The 21105-nt window shown below is 40.7% G+C and overlaps 1 protein-coding gene across 2 annotated transcripts in view; it reads right to left on the reverse strand.

The window, feature by feature from the left end:
* The window catches only part of Med14 (mediator complex subunit 14), a 107724-nt gene extending 88226 nt beyond the window's left edge, over nt 1-19498 (reverse strand). The window contains exons 1-9 of one of the 2 annotated variants that reach the window (XM_008842956.3): nt 19055-19498; nt 14238-14264; nt 11580-11685; nt 4256-4429; nt 3480-3609; nt 2914-3042; nt 2502-2609; nt 1254-1386; nt 90-240 (exon numbers count right to left, since the gene is read on the reverse strand). In XM_008842956.3, coding sequence (XP_008841178.1) covers nt 90-240; nt 1254-1386; nt 2502-2609; nt 2914-3042; nt 3480-3609; nt 4256-4429; nt 11580-11685; nt 14238-14264; nt 19055-19275 — 1179 coding nt within the window. In that variant the 5' untranslated portion in view covers nt 19276-19498. The remainder of the gene's footprint in view (nt 1-89; nt 241-1253; nt 1387-2501; nt 2610-2913; nt 3043-3479; nt 3610-4255; nt 4430-11579; nt 11686-14237; nt 14265-19054) is intronic. The other variant, XM_008842964.3, reaches the window with a different exon arrangement.
* Nucleotides 19499-21105: the final 1607 nt, after the last annotated feature.

Below are 21105 nucleotides of genomic sequence, written 5' to 3' on the forward strand. Positions count from 1 at the left end.
TTATATAGTTTAAAGAAGTTATGATGAATGTTTTCTATGCTATATTCATTTAATCAAACTAAAATTAAAATATACTGAGATGTCTTTACCTTCATGGCTCTTTCTACTAATTTGGAATCAGAAGCTGGCAAAGGAGGATCATGAAAAATCTGTAAAGGCTTGGAGACATCATTCTCATCGATTTTAATTGTCACTTTGTGAACAGATGCTGTGCCTGTTTTTCTCCCTAGAACCTGTTGACTAAAAGGAGGGGGAACGCATATGAACAGTTTTTTTTAACTTCTGTAATAACAGTAGAAACGTATTATACCCTTGAGTTAGAACCTAGAATATAGCAGGCTCTCAATGTACATGCAGGGAATACATTAATCTGAGAGGACAGTTATTCTATAATGCAATACAATATTTGATCTATTCCATTTTAATAACATACTAAATTTAAAGATCCATGCACTCACAAAAGAAGCCTAAAAATAGAATCTGTCTTCTTAGTATCTACCTACCTCCTATTCTGAAAATTAGACTGAAGCTAAATTCAAACAAGAATTAAACAAGGTAAAGAGCCTTGTATCCATTTTCCCCCAGTTTTCGAAGTTATAATTTAAAACGGGAAACTGATAAACAAGTTGGGTTTGGGGGGTTGGTTATTTGACTGTGTTTTTGGTTTTGGGGTTTTTTTTTGTTTGTTTTTTGTTTTGTTTTGAGCAGTCTCACTATGTATCCCTGGCTGGTCTGGAACTCGCTATGTAGACCAGGCTGGCCTCAAGCTCAGAAATCTGCCTGCCTTCGCCTCCCCTGTCCTGGGATTGAAGGCGTGTGCCACCACACCTGGCAAGATTTTTTTTTTTAAAAAAAAGATAATCTTAACTTTAGGGACTGGAGATATCACTCCTTTGGTAGCGCACTTGCTGTATGCATGAAGCCCTGGGTTTGATCACTGAAACCACCAAGACAATTCAATCTAACCTGAACAATCTGGCATGAGCCTACAGTAAACTAATCTAACTTAAAAAAAAAATGTAGTGAGCCTTAGTACAGAAAAATGTCTACAAATCTAAAACGTAATGCTCTAAGAAAGCAACAATTATGGATATCTCATGTGGTCTACATAATACCATGGACTTTACTATATAAAAGTACATTACTACAAGCGTAAAACTAGTGCTATATATTAAATCAGATGTATGAGAAGAAGAAACCAAAAAGATAGTATTTAGTTATAGCACAAACCTACCAGAACCAAATGTACTTACTTCCAAACTGAGAGGGAGAGGCATTTTCCAGCATGATACCTTTCCACCTGTACAAGGTCTCCCCACCTCTCTCGGATTAACATTAGAGTCTGGGAATGTAACACTTCTAACTGAAGTGATAAGCAGAAAGAATCTGATATATCTTGTTAAGCAAATACAGCATAGTATGTTATTCAAGCAACAAATCAAGCACAGGCAAACTTCATTTAACACAGAATGATCCCCCCAAAAGGCTAGCTATAAAGAATTTTCTGGAATATTTGTCTAAGGACTCATCCTTTAAAAATGACAAAATTTGTGGTTTTCTGAAGTCATTTTCTCAAATGACTCATTGTAAGTAGTAAAATGTGTGGCATAATTTTAGAAAAAAAATTGACAATAATTTTGGCTAAAATCATCAAAACTAAGGCCCAGGCTGTCCCTTAAGTTGTCATAGTTTAGAAAATACAGATAGACCAAATAATACATTTTCCCTAAAATAGTACTTTCTTTTTCATACATTTTTAAAAATTATTTTTATTTTATGTGTTTTGCCTGCATGTAAGTGTACCCATGTTGCACACTGCCTGTGGAGGCCAGAAGATGGTGTTGGGACCCCTGGAACTGGAGTTTCTGACAGTTGTTAGCTGCCATGAGTGTGCTGGGAACTAGGAACCAGGAACTGAGCCTGGGTCCTCTACAAGAGCAGCCAGTGCTCTTAACTAGTAAGTCATCTCTCCAGCCCCCCTTTTTTTTCTTTTGAGACATGGTCTCATTAGAGCAAGCTGGCCTTGAACTAATTATGTAGTCCAGGCTGGCCTCAAACGCAAGTACTGCTGCCTTGATCTCCCAGGTGCTAGGGTTACAGGCACTATTGCCCAGAAAACAATACTATTTATAAGTAATTACTTTGGGAGGTTGCCTGCAAAGTCAATGGTAAAATGCAAAATCTGTCTTATTACAGATGTTACCATTATTATTCACACTGGCTGGTTCCTATCCAATTTCTGCCCTAAGTAGGTGGGACATGAGGAGAGGTTAGGCTAATACAAGACAAAGGATAAATGGAAATGTAGTAAAGACAGGGAGACATAAAATCCTTACAATTTAACTCTCAAATTTCAAGCCCAGTGTAGTGGCACATTCCTTTAACCCCCAGCACTTGGGAGGCAGAGGCAGGAGGATCTCTGTGAGTTCAAGGCCAGCCTAGGCTATACAATGAGACCCTTTCTCAAAAAAAAAATAACAAACAAAATTTCAGAAGGATACGTAGGCAGTTGTACATGTCCTGAAGAGGTTTCTCATCAGCAAAGAGCCTAGACTGTACCAACTGATGAATAAAGTCTATTTGCATACTATGAACCAAAGCTCGCCCATCTTCCATTGGCAGAAGAAAAGAAGGCAGTTAATAAGAAATACAAGTCAGTGTTAGTGTTAACTAAGGAAGTAAATACTAACAATGGCTTTTTTTAAAAAAAGAACTGAAATTACCTCAGGGAAACTACAGAACATTATACTGAAATTTCTCCAGTTAGTTGGTAGTTATGATTATTATAAAATTTGTTCCAAATTACAGAATGAATTGTCACACATATTTATCTTTCTACAGGAATATTGCAATAATATAAGAATATAAACATTTAAACCAGTACTATGGCTTAAATTTGTATGTGTAATTTACCTCCTGTTTCCTTATCCTCAACTAAAATTTCTAGCTTGAGAAGGCGCCATGGAACTTCAGGGTCATCTCCCATCACCGTCAAAGTGGCTTCAAATTCTCCTTCAACTCGAAACTTCACACGGCCATTTGCTTTGAAGAAGAGGAAGAAGTGTACTTTGCTTATAATAATTAGCTTCTGGCTAACCTACAAGTTTCAATCTTGCTTATGAGAGATTTTAAACAGATTTAAAATTTTTTTCCCAAATGTTCAAACAAGTCAGCAGTTCCAAAATAGACAGTCGCCAATATCCGGGTCATTAAGAAGCCAAAGGCAACTCTTCATGCATAGGCTAGCACGTTCCTGAGGTTCACCTCCAGGACCTTCTTCTCTTGCAGCCTCAGGTGATACCCCACCCACTCCTCAGCTTCAAATACCAGCAATGGAATTTGATGTACTAGAGAATACTATGGATGGCAAAGCACAAGCTCAACCACCACAAGAATTAAAATGTCATCTACCAGTTCTCTGAAAAACCTCAAAGCCATTTAAGGAAATATTCTTCCCAAAGCCAAGTTCAGGTACATACCTACTGTAAGATTTGCTAGCTGTGGAGGAAGATCTGTGGTTACAAGCCTATGTCTAAGAATCTGATTAAGCTGATGAAGTGTGGCTTGTTTCTCAATTTTGGTGATTGGGTCTGGAGGAATAATTTTATCCTACAAAAAATATAAATGCTTTTTAAATAATGTACAAAGATATACAATTGTTTGCCTTTCCCTGTCTTTATACGATGTTCTCTTACTTTACTCAAGACAATCTCAACACTCATTAACAGTCTACATCCAACAATCATGGCTATACATTCAAGTCCAAATACCTCCTTCCATCACCTTGCTAAAACCATTATACAATGTGGTCTTTTCAAGATCCATTTGATACAATGTTAATTATCACTAGATGATGTTCTGTTTCTTAAACATACAGTATACAATAGCACCAACTCATTAAGCTATCATAATACATTTTTAAAGCACTTCTAAAAAGCTACTGGTAGGCAGTTATTTTCACACCTGAAATAAATGCTAAGTTACATTTGCATATCTGCTCACTCCCAACAAGGAAAGGAAAAGGAAGTGGATGAGGAAAGGGAAAGGACGGGAAAGGAAAAGGAGGGGGAAAAAAGACTCCCCTAGTTTGATACCTACTCAAATTCTGGCCCCAAGTTCAAAGAACCTCACCTTTACTTACAGAGAAAAAAAGTGAACCTTCACATGAATTATTTGCTTTAAATTTTTTTTTGTTATGCTTTTTAATCCAAACCCAAGCCTTCAACTTTTATGAGCTCAGGGGCAAAACACTTACCCTAATGCAGGTTGGGAGTCGAGGATAAGAGCCAGTAGTCAGGACATCAATGGCATACGGGATAGCAAAACTAGGCAGGCGTGCATGGACCAGCGCGTCTCTAGCTAAAGAGGCCAAGCGATCAGCAGTGTCCACAAACAAGATAGCTTGCTGATCTAAAAAGCTCGAGATCATCTTTAAAGCAAAGGATAAATACATTAGGCTTCCTTGAAAACTATCTGCTTCTTACATTAAATATCATTGATTCATTCCAAAGCAAACTTCAGAAGAAATTAATGTGTGTTCCATATTTATTCAAAAACTTTTCCAGTGATTTGAGTATTTAATAATTTGTATTTGACATTAAAACAGTAATTTTCTATCATTTCTCCACTCTTAACATTACACATAAATAATACCAAATATTAGGAAAAGAAAGTAAAATAAAATGCTTTTTACTCTTAATAAACTTCTAGAGTTGGATAGCAGGAAGAAGTCAAAATCATGGACTCCAGCTGGGCACACCTTTAATCCCAGCACTCTAGAGAGGCAGATACCAGCCTGGTCTATATATCAAGGAGTTCCAGGCCAGCTGGGGCTACAGGGAAATCCTGTCTCAAAAAGATCAAATAATCATCATCATCATCGTCATCATCACCATCATCACCATGATGCCTTGATCTCAATTTAACGCAACTTATTTAGTCCTGTCCACCTGGGCAAATAGGTTAACCTCTCTGTTCCTAAAGTTTTTCAACCTCATAAAGTTGTTGTGAGGACTAACCTGTACATATAAAACCTTTAGAACAGTGCCTAGAACATAGGAAGCACTCAGTAAATGTTTTCCAGTATGAGACACAAGCCAGCTTTATGCCTGACACAGAAATTCTTTCTGCCAGTTCTCTATTCAGTGTGGTAGCAGAGTGCATCACAAAGCTAACAACCATCTTCAAGCCTTCCTCTTCGAGGTTCTTTAAGATTTCCTTTTCTCATGTCCTCCAAACAGGCTTCCAGTGGGCCAACTTAAAACATGGCACCCAGAATTAATATCACATCATACATATATAATGCTTCATACTTTCTTTGTAGTTCTACAGTTAGTGTATTATTTAAGTTCTACAACTCTAGGAAGTAGTATCAGATCATCACTATTAACCTTACAGAGGAGAAAACTAGAGCTTAGGTGAAGACATTTGTCCAAAGAAATTAAGTTAATAACTAGTTCTTTCTCTTAGTTCCAATAACAGCTTCACCCAGTAGAAATGCTGCCTTCTCTAACTAGTAGAGTACAATTCTACCAGCACTACCAACACAAACTTATTCGTAGCATGCACTACCAAACCATGCTCTCAACTGCTGAGCTGGTTTTAACTCAGATTTAGGCCATTCTAAGATTCCTATCACTCAGATCTTCAACATTCAACGTTCACCAGACCAAACTCAAGGTCAAAAAAACCCAGAGACCTCCCTCTGGTGAGCTCTGCTATCAATCCTGAGATGCCAGGTTTTCTAGCCCACAGCACTCCACCTGTGTTTACACAGTAATGAAACACTTGTTGAACTCAAGATACACTAACTTCAGCTACATTCCTTTAACTTGGAAATGCAAATTATAACAGTAAGGCTTTAGTTTTGAACAATTTATTAGTGAACCCATAGATACCTAATGATCATTATTATGTCCTTTTTAAATTTTTTATTTATTATTTTTATTTTATGTGTATACGTGTATTGCCTGCATGTAGGTAAGTGCACCCGTGCAATGCCCACGGAGGTGAGAAGACGCTGTCAGATCCCCTGGGACTGGAGTTATGGACAGTTGTTAGCTACCATGTGGGTGCTGGGATTCGAACCCGGTTATTCTTCTGCAAGAACAACCAGTGTTCTTAACTGCTGAGCCATCTCTCGAGCCCCATGGTCTTTTTTTTAAGGATTCACATACCAACTATCAAAATGATTCATAATTGTTAGATTTTGAGTATTAAATAGACATTTCACTGAAGAAGATAGAACAGATGGGCAAAAAACATGTGAAAACATGTTCAACATTACAAGTCAACTGGGAAAAGGATGCTGAAACTACACTGGAAGCCAGCTGTGGCAGTAGATGCCCATAATCCCAGCACTCGGGAGGCTGAGGCAGGAGGGAATCACAAATTCAACTCCACCCTCTGCTACAAAGCAAGCAGAAGGCCATCCTGGATTACCTATGTTGAGACTCTGTCAACAAACAACGAACAGCCAGACAGACTGGGGGATGGTGGGGAGGCAGCAAGGAGGACACTGAGAAACCTACCTATTGAGATACCTACTACTAGGATGGCTAGACTCAAAAAGTCAAGTAAAGCTTAATCTCAGCACTCGGAAGGCAGAAGCAGGCAGATCTCTGTGAGATCGAGGCCAGCCTGGTCTACATAGCTAGTTCCAAGGCAGCTGGGGCTACAGGGAGACCCTGTCTCAAAAAGACAAAAAAAAACTCACTATGTAGACCAGGCTGGCCTTGAATTCACAGAGATCCAAATAAAGCAACTTTAAATTGTGAAAAAAAAAAAAGACACACAAAAAAGTCAGATAATATGCCAGGCATGGAGGTATACATCTTTAATCCCAGTACTCAAGATGCAGAGGCAGACGGATCTCTTTGAGTTTGGGGCTAGCAAGTTCCAGGCCAGCCATGACTACATAGTAAGACATGGTCTCAAAAGAACCAGTTAGATAATATCAATTGTTGGCATGGATATGGGAATACTGGAGCCTTCATAAACTGCTGGTGGGAATGTAAACTGATGCAGCCACTCTACAGTCTAGCTGATGAAACAGAATTATCCTATGATCCAAACACTCTATTACTAGGTATGTATTCAAGAGAAATAAAAGTGTAGAAATTATAACAGCCCCAAATTATAAACAACCAAACTCCTACTAACTAGTGAAGAGATAAAACAAAATGTAGTATTTCCATGCAATTCTGCCATAAATAAAGTACTTATACATGCTGCACCATGAATGAACCTTGAAAACATAAAGAAGACTGTGAAAAAAGAACATTTATGAGATTCCATTTACATGAAATGCTCAGAGTAGGCAAAGCTATACAGACAGAAAGTAGGTTAGTAGTTGCCTAAGGCTAAGTAAGAGCTAGGAGTGATGGACAAATGGTCCAAGTTTTCTTTCTGAGGTAAGTAAGTTCTAAAAAAAATACTAGGGGTGGAGAGATGGCTCAATTGGTAAAGTGCCTGGCATATAAGCGTGAGGGCCTGAGTTTGGATTCCCAGCACCCATGTAGAAAGCTAGGTATGACACCATATGCCTGTAATCCTAGAACTGGAGAGGCAAAGACAGGAAAATCTCTGGAGCACACTGACCAGCTATTCTTGTCAGCATAGGTGCACACATATACATATAAAATATGCAGGGGTTGGAGATAGCTCAGCCATTAAGAGCACTGACTGGTTGCTCTTTCAGAGGACCTGGATTCGTTTCCCAGCATCCACATGACAGCTAACAAATGCCTGTTATAGTAACGTCAATTACAAGGGATCCAACACTGTCTTCTGGCCTCTGTTGGCACTGCATGACACAGGTGCACTTACATGCAGGCAAAACATTCAGACATAAAATTTTTTTAAAAAAACACTAAAATATGTATATATAGTACTATAAATTAGTGAAAGGTGAATATAGCTTCATATCAAAATCAAGTTTCCAATTTTGCTTGATATCATATTATTGAAGCACACTTAAACACTTTCAAATAGGTAACTTAAATACCCATTGCATAATTAGTTTTAGCTTCCAATTTAAAAAAAAATTTGCTTTGATGTACCTTGGTAATACCTAATTATTTTACTAAAAGTTTATATACTTTTAATAAAACATGATCCCAAATTAACTAATTATTGAAAAACAAAAAAAATCTTAGCCTTTTCATTTCAGCAAAAGGATTCATTGGACTTGGTACTCAAATTTCCAAGACAAAGTATATTTTAATCTTTGTATAGAATATGCCTATTTGTTAATATCTACACCAAAAACTATTCTTTGAATACTGCTTGATATATAAGACTTTCTGTTATGCACTTTAATTTCCTAAACACATAAGCAAACAATAGAAACTTTTCCCCCTTAAGGAAAATTTAATATAGTACAAAATATTGTACAGCTAAAGTTGACTATGATGGTACATTTCTGTAACTCCAGCATTCAGGAAGCTGAGACAGGAGCAAATTTGAAGCCAGCCTCAGCTACATAGCAAAGCCAAACACAGTTTTTGACGAGTATTTACAGAAGGGTGTCAGCTTACTGAGAGACAGAAAATACATCTGACAAAACTTGCCCAGTCCTGCCACAGGCTTAGCTTGCCATGCATTAACTTCCAAAAAAGGAAAAAAAAAACCTGGTGTTTCATTTTTCCCTCTGTTCTAGTTTCCTTTCTGTAGCTGTGATAAAACACTAGGACCGAAAAAGCAACTTAAGAGGAGGAAAGAATTTACTTGCCTTATACTTCCAGGTCTTAATCCTTCACTGAGGGAGGTCAGGGCAGGAACTGAAGCAGAAACCATGAAGAAACATTGTTTCCAGCTCACTGTCCAGTTTATGCTCAGCTAGCTTTCCTATACAGCCCAGGACAACCTGCCCAGAGAAGCAGCTAGCCACAGTGGGCTGGACCCTCCTATATCAATTAACATTCAAGAAAGCTTCCCAAACATGCCCAAGTCTATCTGAAAAAGGAAATTCAATTGCGGTTTCCCTCTTCCCAGGTGACTCTAGACTGTGAAACTGACAATAAAAACTAACCATGCAAGACACCCTCCAAAAGCAAATCCATATTCTACAATTTCCAAGTCTCAACTTTATAATCTCTTTCCTCCTTTTATTTTGGCAACTTTCACATAAGTTCCAGGTATAATGATAAGGCAATCTAATAAAACAGGTCTACACAAGGACAGCAGGCTAAAACTAATGAGAAATGTGGAGGAAATCATGTCAATAACACAAGTGTGCTGTAGATTTCTTTGTAGAGTCAACTCTTTGTAGAATAAATAAACCCTCCTCAATTTACAGATAGTTTTCTGTTAAAGTATTTTCAACTGGGGCTGGAGAGATGGCTCAGCAGTTAAGAGCACTGGCTGCTCTTACAGAGGACCTGGGTTCGATTCCCAGCACCCACATCGTGGCTAACAGCCATCTGTAACTCCAGTTCTAGGGGATTCAACACCCTCTTATGCCTTCCGTGGGCACTGTACGACATGGGTGCACCAACCAACATACAGGCATTACTCATACACATAAAATAAACACTCTTTTAAAAAAAGATTTTAAAAAAATAAAGTATTTTCAACTTGCCAGAGAGCTAAAAAATTAATTTATTATGGTACCCCCATGCCAGGCAGCTGCTAAGTTTACCTAGAAAGCCTGATAAAAGAATGTTAAAAGCCCTCAAACACTATGTAAAGTTGTTAATCTGCTTTAACCTATGAAAACTAATAACATTTTTAAAATGTCATTACATGACTAGATGAAAACAAAAAGGAATTTGAGCACCACTGTCAAGCTTAGTAAATCTCTGCACTTTCATTCAATTCCCAAATTTAACTGACAGCAGCTAGCCATGTACTTACTTACTTGGTCTTATAGAGTTGGGCCTGGAAAGGTAACCTCAATTAAAGTGGGTAAATGCTGTCTTCATTTCAGGACTTTATTCATTGTATGATATCGCCTTTTCCAGTAAGAACTCATTAGGAGTCCTTGAAGTAAAACGAGAGCCAGTGTTCCTCTGTGAACATCCTCCTCCTCTTTAGGAGCTCAACGAGCTCAACTCAAAGTCCCCAGTTATGGTTGTCCTCCTAACACTTAACTTAGCTTAAAACTTGCTTGTTTTGTTGTTGTTTTAATGTTGCTGAGACAAGATCTCTTGCCCTGGTGGGCTTCAAACACACTATATAGCTGAGGGTCATCTTGAACTTCTGATCTTCCTGGCCTCCACCTCCCAGTGCCAAAATTACAGGCATGCACCACTATGCCTGATCTATGCAGTGCTAGAGATAGATCCCAGAGCTTCCTGCATGCTGCAGAAACACTCTACTAACTGAGCTACATCCCCAGCCCCTTAAAACATTTCTTGGGGGGTGGGGGGTGTAGACAGGGTCTCCCTATAGCCTCAGCTGGTCTGGAACTCCCTATGTAGATCAGGCTGGTCTTGATCTCACCTGCCCCTGCCTCCTAACTAAAGGTGTGTACCACCGTGTCTGACTCCTTAAAACATTTTTATGGGGTGTATTTAGTCTTTGGTATATTTCACTGCACAAAGTTCCCAGAAATCAAGAGTAATCAACTGTCAAAAGACTATGAACTTCCTCAAGGCAGGTACTATGTTCTATTAAAGTCTCTATCTTCTAGGCTTTGTAGTCCATGTTCAACAGTGTTTTGGAGAATGAGTAAATGGACAAGTGAACTGATTAAATGCATGACCTTGAAGAAGCCATGCATTTTATAGGAACCTTATCTTCTCCTTACCTGTAAAACAGATAGAAAATACAGAACTTTGCCTTTCTCACGAAGATATCAAAAATCAGTAAGCAAAATTTAGGAAACAATCTTACAAATTCTAAAGAATCATACAGTGTTTAAGGCAAACCATTTCTCCCCGTTAGTTCCAGTTGTGGGGGGGGGGGTCTTTCTGAGATGGGGTTTCAGCCCCAGCTGGCCTGGAACTCACTATGTAGACCAGGCTGGCCTTGAACTCACAGGGGAAATCTGCCTGCCTCTGCCTCCCAAGTGCAGGGATCAAAGGTGTGCACTAACACACCTGGCTGTATTTTTACTTTTATGTATATGCATGTACGCAAATAAGGGCATCCTCGGATTCCCTAGAACTGGCGTTACAGAGAGTTGTTAGCCATCACTTGGTGCTGGGATTCAAACCCAGGTCTTCTGTAAGAACAACCAGTGCTCTTAACTGCTGAGCCATCTCTCCAGCCCCCAGTCTTATATTTAAAGTCTGTTTCTGGAATGTCTCTACATAGCCTCCTCTTCTTTCTGATCAAGTAGCCACAAACAAATACTACATTTCCACAAAAATACATTATATAACCCCATACAGGAACATGATTACTAACATAGATTGTAATGTCACTGGAATCAACAGATGTTAAAAGCTAAAATTAGAAACTATGCATGTAACATTTAAAATTACTTTGTTTTGAGACAGAGTCTCACCACGTAGCCCCAGCTTGCCTGCAACTGTTGAGCCTCCTAACCCAGCCTCCTGAGGGCTGGGATCACAGCCACCATGCCCAGCTCTCAAAGTTATTTTATACAAAATAAAATCAAAAGTTTAACTCACCGCACATTTTTCTACTTTGCCAGCATCATTAGCCCATTTTACTAAAGCTAATAATCGAACGAAGAGTTGGCGTGTTCGGCTAGCAAACTGTACAATTTCTATTTTCCTATAAAATAAAACAATTCTCAGCTGAACCAGCATATTAGAATATTTCACAATTTGCTTCAAATGAGCTTTAGAAAAATCTTTGTTTTTATAAACACAACAAAATTAACCTCCTAAAACTTATGTAAATTTGAATTATATCACATTTTACATGTCATCTGTATGTTTTTTTAACCACAGAGCAATAAATCCAATAGGATTTTTTCACAATTAACTACATTTTAAAACCAATTTATACTGTACTAAAAATTTACTAAAATATACTAAATTCATGGATATATAGCAGTAGAAGTTAACTAAGTCACAGAGGGACCAAGTTAAGAGCTCTGAAGTATGAATTTCATAACTGAAACTAGCAGTAACCATTTTCCTAAGAGAAGAGAAAACCAAGGGCCCATTTCCCATCTTGCCATAGCATAATTGAAAAAAAATTCTGAACAAAGAACTATGAAACTCTTTACCAAATGAAGTTCAGTGACAAAGCTAGATACCTTATTTAAGCCAAAGTAAAGAAAGTATACTGAATACTAAAAAGAAAAGGTACGTTTGTCTATATCTATTTTTATACTATATTCATTTTTGTGCCCCAATCACCAGAAGAGCATCACTAAAAAACTTAATGCCCTCAATAACTTAGCTAAACCTCTCAACTTCAAGGCACCTACACTGACAATCATACCTTTCATGGTTTAAGACACTGAAAAAATTCAACATGCCAGGAATAATGACAAGACGCAGCAGAATACCAACCTCCCGTGAAATGGAATCAAATCTATTACTTTAATATGACTTTTCAGTGACCTATAGAAGTCCAACCAGCATTTCCGCATCTTGCCCATAACATCATCCTGCAGCAATGTACCAAAATAAATTTTTTGCTGAAGTCTAATACTGACTGAACACTCCAAAGTGAACCTGCTATTAAGGGCATGTGAGACCACAACATAAAAGCTGCTTTAAGAACAGTCAACAATATGATTGCTAGTAATATGAAAAGAAAAATCAAGGGCACACTTAATGGCTCTTTGTCAGTGTCTGCCAAGGATTATAAAAGAAAGCAAGGCTGAGACATAGCAATAGTGTTAAAAGTACATTAAAATCTGGTGGGGCTAGGGATGTAGCTCAGGGTGTATGCCCAGTATCACCAAAAAAAGGAGCCACCTCAGTGCTAGGAACCTCTGTGCTGCCCCTCTCACAGATTACTGAGGACATGAAGCCTCTGCTCCTCTCCCAGAGCAAATAGGTTTATACATTGCTGTTTTCCTAAATCTGCTCCTCTACTAGATAGAAGATATCCTTTGAAAACTACTGTAACATGGTTTTCTGACACCATACCGTCTACAGTCAGAAGGAGCATGATGAGTCCGTTTTCCACGGGCCTACTGTTCTTCTCTACCTACGACAGGTATACCTGACCTGTTTCCTGCTTTTAAACTGACCAGCCAAATCACCAACACAGGTTAAATTTCAATTGGGTCTTCTAGCTCTTATCTTTTTGATTTGTGTCTTAAGTCTATCAAAAAGGGCATTTGGTGTTGGCAGTGGAGAGGTAGCCTCTAACAAATACTATAAACCTCCCAAGTGACTTAGTATTAAAAACAAAAAGTAAACAAGTAGGATAGGTAGTATGAAAAATATAGTAAGCCGGGCGTGGTGGCGCACACCTTTAATCCCAGCACTTGGGAGGCAGAGGCAGGTGGATCTCTGTGAGTTCAAGGCCAATGTCAGTCTGGTCTACATAGTGAGTTCCAGGACAGCTGGGGCTACAGGGAGACCCTGTCTCAAAAAGACCAAAAAAAAAAAAAAAAAAAAAAAGAAAAGAAAAATATAGTCAAGGTAGCCTATATTGAAGTCCCAATTTAAATTCCAATGACACATGTCTTTGATCCCAGCACTTAGGAGGCAGAGGTAGGGGGATCTTTGTAAGTTCGAGGCCAGCCTGGTCTACATAGTGAGTTCCAGGCCAGCTGGGGCTACAGAGAGACCCTGTCTCAAAAAAGACAAAAAAAAAATACAATGACATGATTTCCTTAAATCTTAATTTATCCTGTTCTTTTGGCCAATGGAAACATACTAGTGTTAAGTCTGATGCCCCAAGCTTGAATTAAACCAAAGTATTGTAACCAAAAATGTCTCAACTATAAAATAGCGATAGTAGGAAGCTAAAGTCAATTTTCTAAAGCTATCTGATAGCATCATTACAGCAACTGGTAAATGAGCAGTCAACTGCCCGAAGTCAACCCATTCCTCGGCTTCTTCCACTGTGGACGCTACCTGTCCATTCTCCTATTCCTCTCAGGGACTCTCCCTGGTCAGTCATTTAATAAAGATTTGAAGAACCAAAGGCCAGAACTGGTCCCACATCCAAGTATCAAGAATGAGAAAATTACATTTCCTGGTATTCCCTAAATATATGCAAGTCCTAGGTTTCTTTGCACCTAGGTTCCTAATCCACACCCCTATACCAGTAATAGCCCCCTACCCACACTCACAGATTTAAAAAAGAAAAAGAAAAATCACGAGGAGACAGATTTCAGGTTTTTTCATACTCACCTTTCTACATCAGACTTCCTTGGCAATCTAAGAAGAAAAAACAGTTGATTAAATATATGTACACCTTCATCTAATGGTCTTTTACTCTATTTCCTATCTTCATGTTTCAGAAAAACTGAATACACAGTACTACAGGTTCAAGTAGCTGCTAACTCCCTGTATTGATAAGTTGGTAAAAATATGGCTACAAAGTAAAAAACTAACAAAGCAACATTTCTCTCCATTCAAAATGTCTCAAAGGATACTGCTGAATGAACTTTGAACATTTTAAAAGCTCATCTCCCATCAGCACACAGTATTCAAGTCAGAGAAAATAGCATTTAAGACCAAAATAAGTCAGATGTAGGAAGAGTACTTACTTAGTTGCCAGCCTCCCTAAACCCAGTGGATACGTTGGGTCTTAGCAGAAACCTCTCCATGTTGTTACAGTAGGTGAAACTAGTGCACAATCAAGGTCTTATGGAATTAGAATGTTGCATGGTGGTTAGCTAAAGGATTTGTATTATTTTAAATTTCCAATAAGGCTTTTATGTTTTTGCTAGTCCTCCAGTATTGATAGCCAGCAACTTACATCAACTTTCTCCTTGATAAATTATACCATCTAACACTCACATGTATTGATATTTAGAAGTCTTAATCTCATGGTCCAAGGCTCAATGGTCTGAACACCTCTCATGCCAGCCCACCAACTATCAAATTCTGAAGAATGCACCCTAGACGGCTGCTGCTTTTCCACCATGTGCCTCATAAAGAAGACAGAGAACTAGGAAAGGGGCTGGACATAGTTCAATGCATAGCACACACCAGGCCCTGGGGTTCGATCCCTAGGAGAGAGGTAGGAGTATGGAACGCTAATGAATGCCAAAGCAGTGGGGGAGGGAGGGAGAGCACACAAGGAGGAGCCGGAAGGGCCAGCAGACCAGAGAGAGTAGATATTGAGGCCCTTCTGTGAAGCTTGCAAAGAACCTCATACCTGTAATCCCACTACTTGTGAGGTCAAGGCAGGACTGCCATGAGGTCAGCCTGGGCTACAGAGTGAGACCCTGTATTTTTTTTTTTTTTTTTTTTTGCAAATAAAAGCACAGGGTCTCCCTGTAGAGCCTCTGGTAAATTCCTCTATGTGTAAAAGCTCCTGAGACTACTCCCTGAGAAGCCATAGCCCTTGTTCTCAAGGGAGAAAAAAACTGAGGACTGGGGGGATGGGAGGGAGGCTACAGAGCTTAGGGGTAGAACAACAGGGAAGCAGGAACCATTGTTCAGGCTACCTGCCCCAGAGACCAGAAAAGGATCAGTGCCCATCAGAAATGCTGTCATTTCTGGGACAAAGGACAAGCTTTGCAGCCTGCCTCCCTTTCCTCCCAAAGCTTCCACTTCTATTTTAAATTCCTTTATGGAAATCCACCACATGAGGTAAAAGCCCGAAAATGCAAATGTTGTAAGAAAGAAGGAAAAGAAGCTTATTTATGCCACACTTCAATACGCAAAGTTTTGGTGTCTGAAACCCTTGCATTTTCTGAGTTTAAAGAGGTTAAAAACAAAGAGTAGAATGTATGTCCCTGAAAAGCCAGAAAGTATGAAGATATTTTGGAAGTGGACAAGCAGAAGGAAAAACTATCCAGAAACCCAAGGCTCAAAACAGATCACCTCAATTATTGAAGCTGTCTTTTATCTTCCAGTTTAGAAACAGAATCAAATGTTGAAAACGTAAGTACCATGTCCCTCAAGACTTTTACAAAACATACTTAGAAGACTGCCTATACATTAATCCTGACCAGTAGGAGGCAAGAAGATGCAGGGTTCCATGCCAGCCTGGGCTAAAAGTAGCAAAATTGTCTCAAAATAATAATAGTAGTAATAGTAATAATTGTAGTTTCCACATACCAAAACTGAAAAAAAGGTAGCTCTGTAATACCTATGTATCAAGAACAGTGGCTTTTCCCATCAAATCATCTATGGTCTAGAGAGACAATTCTGAACATTCATTCATTCATCTACTAAATGAGTATTTAGTTAAGCCCCCAAGTATGTGCCAGATATAACCCTTGCCTTGGAGAAAACAGCAAACAAATCAAAATCCTTGTCCTTCTGGATTTTAAATTCCATGGGGAAGGCACACTATACTAATGTGTCAGAAGCAGTAAGTACTGTAGAGAAAAAGACCTCAATGAAGGGCAGCATGAGGGTGCAAAGTACTATTATATGGGTGCTTGGAAAAGTCTTTGTGCTAAGTTATATGAGCTAAGACCTAAAGGAAATGTGAAGGAAAAGCACATGTATTTCTGGGAAAAGAACAAAGGCTCCATCCAAGTGGAAACTCTGCCAGCAACTATTAAGAAACATCAAGAAGGCTAGAGCAGCTAGAACAGAATGAGCAAGAGAGTATTAGCACATGAATTAAAGATATAGACAAGGCACAGTTCTCATATGGCTTTAAAGGTAAAAATGAAGCCACTGTGTCCAGGTGTATGCTTCTTGCTCTGTTCTGTAAATGTGTGGTGCTGAAAAGTGGAACCCAGGACCTGACAAGTGGTTTACCACTAGGCTACATTCCCAGCCCACCGGGCATTATTATTTTGAGACAGGATACCATGCAGCCCAAGCTAGCTTCAAACTCTCTAGGTAGCCTACAGGCTATCCTTTAACTCCTTATCTTCCTTCCCTGACTTCCCAAGTGTTGGGATTACAGGTGTGTACCACCACATTTGTGGATGTTATTATTAATACAAGTTTTTTAATCTCAGAAGTATACTGGCTTGGACTATAAATTTTATGATCTATCTAATATAAAGGTGATTATAATTTTTTTTCTGAGCTCTTTGTTTTTTGAGATTGATTCTCACCGTGTAGTTTGGGGCTGACCTAAAACTTATGATCTCTTACTTTAGGTTCCCAAATGCTGAGATTACAGACATGTATCACTATACCCAGCTCCTGGATTAGACATTGAAATGTATAGCTCTGGACAGAGAATCTGGAATCTGTGTTTGAGATTATAAGTATGGGAATCATATAAATGATGTGGGACTATAACTACATACTTATTCTACAGCAATAAAATGGGTGTTTCCCTCTTTATAAACCAAATCCTAAAGTTAAAAGCCAAAGTGGGGGGGGGGGAGAGACACACCTTTAATCCCAGCACTCAGGAGGCAGAGGCAGGTGGTTCTCAGTTTTAGACCAGCCTGGCTTACCCAAGTTCCAGGCCAACCAGGGCTACATAGTAAGACTCTGGCTTAAAACAAAAAATAAGAGGCTTGAGAGATGGCTTGATGGTTAAGAGTGTTTGCTACTCTTCCAGAGAGAGGACCAGAGTTCAGTTCCTAGCACCTAGCAGCTCACTCATGGGCATAGATACACAAAGAATATTTTAAATAAATAAACCAGGCACGGTGGTGCACGCCTTTAATCCCAGCACTAGGAAGGGAGAGGCAGGCTGAATTCTGATGAGATGGAGGTCAGCCTGGTCTACATATGGAGTTCCAGGCCAGATGGGGCTATAGGGGGATCTTGTCTCAAAAATAAAATAAAAATAAAAGAACATAATTCAGTGTAGGGGATTTCTACAAATCCTCTATGGAAAACGAGATCACACAATCCATTATCGCATGTCTTTTTCCTACAGCTATGCATAAGTCAAGTGACCACCCTTACATACATGAAACTTTACCTTGGATTTTTATGAAATCTTATAATGTATTACTACAAGAATTTCTAAACACGACAGCTATTTAAGTCTGTCAGAAGCCGGGTGTGGTGGGACACACCTGCAATCCTAGGATTTAGGAGGTGAAGGATCAGTTTATTGGAAGGCACCTTGCTTTGGAAAAAAAAATTCTCAACCAGGTGTGGTAGCACACACCTGTAATTCCAGCATTCAAGAGGCTGAGGCTGGAGGACGGAAAAGATTAGAGGCCAGCCTGAGCTATATATAAACACCCAGTCTCAAAAAACCCAAAAATCCCTCTTGGCAAGGTTAGGCTTTGTTTCATTCAATCAAGCATAGTACATCAAAACTCAAACGAACGTTTTAAAAGAGTTAAGTGATGCGGTCTCTAATTCTTTTAGTCATGTGCAAACAAATATTTCAAACCTCCAACAGTATCAAAAGGTAATGCCTACTGATGAAGTCTTATGACAAAAGGAAAAAACTAGTTATCTTGACATTTCTGAACCTCGGCTTTAAGATGTAAAATAGAGTTCCAAAATTTCATAGTGCCTTTTCTTCACACATTGAACCATTAGCGTATTCGCGTATTCTGAAGGGATTAACACCCTAAGGCATTTCACAGGTAACTAAGTAACAAATAACAACAGGCTCCTTAGAAAAAGTACTTTACTTTCGCTATATTCGTAAAGACTTCGACCCTTTTTCAGAACAAGAAAGCAAACTTAGAATGTAGTGATATTTTAGACACACTGTATCTCGTGCGTTCAAGAGAAGCAACTGAAACCTATGTTTAAAACACATTGTCAAAAGGTTCCAAAACATTTTCCGTCTTGGAAATTTTTTTCGGTTCGGATATTATGTATTCCTAAACCCTTTGAAGAAGCTTCCACCAAGATATCAATGGAGTTGTATTGGAAACTCAAAAATCCCGAAGACAATCTTCAGCGCAAGTGTAACACGGGAAACTCACAACCAGTCTCTGTGGTTTCAATGCCAACCAGATCCCCAATATAGTCATTCTCCGCGTCCCCACAACCGAAACCTCACCAGTTACAAAATTCTACACTAAGCAGCCGGGCGCGGTAAAAGGCAGGCACCAGTCTCTGTGTGCCCGCAGGGCGGGAAGCAGGCATAGGTTCGCGGCACTTACAAGTCGGTCAACACCATAAGCTCCGAGTAGGCCCGGTGCAGTAGAAATTCGATGAGCGTGCTCAGCCGGTAGCCGGGGCTCGCCGCAGCCGCAGCTGCGGCCGCCACCGCCGCTCCAGGCGGCGGAGGAGCCGGGGCAGACGCGGGACCCCCGCTGCCGCTACCACCGCCGCCACCGCCCGGCGGGATCAGCTGGTGGTTATCCAGTTGCACTGGGGCCATGGCGGCGCACAGCCCGGCTTGGCGCAAACGCCAAAGACACGGCCCTGGAATCTCCGCGCGGGCTCGGTGACTGCGCCTGAGCGGGCCCGGGGAAAGTGGCCGCCGCCTAGCGCCCGGGAGTGTCTGAACAGGAAGCCCAACCCGGGCTGCGGAGGCCCACCCCCATGTAGGGCTGGGCCGGCAGCCTTAGATGGGCGGGGATGCGGGGAGGGCGGGGACGCGGTCCAGCCGCGGTTCACTGGACTGAGCTTCTCCGACTGCTCAGCGGCCGGCCGTGTGGCCGGTGGGCTGCGGTATGCATGTTGTTCGGCCCCGAGCGGAAGTCGGCCTGCAGAACGAAAAGGGAACACACTGGAGGCCCTCGCAGAGGGCAACCTGGGATGATTCTGGCGCTGGGCTGTGCTGGGGGATGGGAGGAGGGAGAACGGCGAGGGGGGCGGTGCGTGGGAGCCGGGTGGCGCGGTGTAGGAAGACGGAAAGAAGAGCGAGCGCCGCCGGAAGCCGCACCAACTGTCCAACGGGCCGCGTCACAGCGACGTCACGGTCCGTTGGCCGCTCCCTCCTCCACCCGACCACGCGGGATGGAGGTTGGTCGGGGAGAAACCGCCTGCTGCTCCCAAGTGGGGCCATAGCGGCGGGGAGGTTCTGGTTGCCACGCGCCTCGACTTGCACTGGCGCCTGTCACCGGCGCTCCGCCCACGGGCGTCCGCGGAGCACGAGAAACAAGGTTACTGTCACTCGTAACTGACGGAGCGGCGACACAAAAGCTAAGCGCTCAGTGCGTTACTTTCGCCCAAAGACCGGCAGTAAAACACTTGCAGCCCCTGAATCCTTCCTTGGCTTTTGTCCTTGCCCTTGCTGTAACAGCCCCTGCCCTCCCCTGCCCTGCTTGGGTTTCTTCTGTCCCTACGGTCACTTTTCCTCCCTCAAAAATCCACATACATTTTCATCTGCTTTCTAACCTTAACTGCTCTTGGAATCACCTAGAAGACTTAAAGAAAATTAAATAGAAAGAGAGAGAGGGGGAGAGAGAGAGAAAAGAAAGGAAGGAAGGAGAAAGAAAAAGAAAGAAAGAAAGAAAGGAGGGAGGGAGGGAGGGAGGGAAAGAAAGAGAGAGAGAGAGAGAAAGAAAGAAAGAAAGAAAGAAAGAAAGAAAAGAAAAGAAGGAAGAGAAAGAAAGAAAAAGAAAAGAAAGAAAGGCTAGTGTGTATGGATTCCACCCCCGTAGTCAGACGCAGTTGGTCTTGCCTGAGGTCTGAGCTTCAGGATATTTTTAGTTACCTTAGTGATTCTCAGGAACAACTCACGTAGAAATTAACTGTCAAGAGCCTCTAGCTGTGAGCCTCCCTAATCGTTTAGCAGCTTTGTCTCCCTCAGGTGTAACCGTTGCCCTTGCGGTTCTAAGGTTAGACTACTCTCTTTGTTCTCCATTTGTACAAAGTGGCTGGGAGCACAAGCCCCTGCACCACGTCACCTGATTATTTAGTCATTTTTGAAACCCTTTTGTCTTTGCCTGAATGTGTAATTTCTTCCATCCTTTGTGAGCCAAAAGCTCATTTACACAGAGTTTTATGGTACTTGCCGAAATACCTTGGGATTACTTACACCCTCTACACGGGAGGTTTCTGGAAGGATGATATTGTCATCCCTACACAAACTCTCCGTGGAAGAGACGTTTTGTATAGCCAAGTCATATTTTTATGGGGAACAATTTAAATTTAAATTTAAATTTCAGTGCTCACACTTAGGAGTGAGCAAATCAGAGTAGCATAACCTGTCACCTCTCTTACTTTATTCTTTGTGATGAAAACATTTAAGACCACCCCAACC

The sequence above is a fragment of the Nannospalax galili genome, unplaced genomic scaffold (assembly GCF_000622305.1).
Source record: "Nannospalax galili isolate Female #2095 unplaced genomic scaffold, S.galili_v1.0 scaffold270, whole genome shotgun sequence".
Lineage (NCBI taxonomy): Eukaryota > Metazoa > Chordata > Mammalia > Rodentia > Spalacidae > Nannospalax > Nannospalax galili.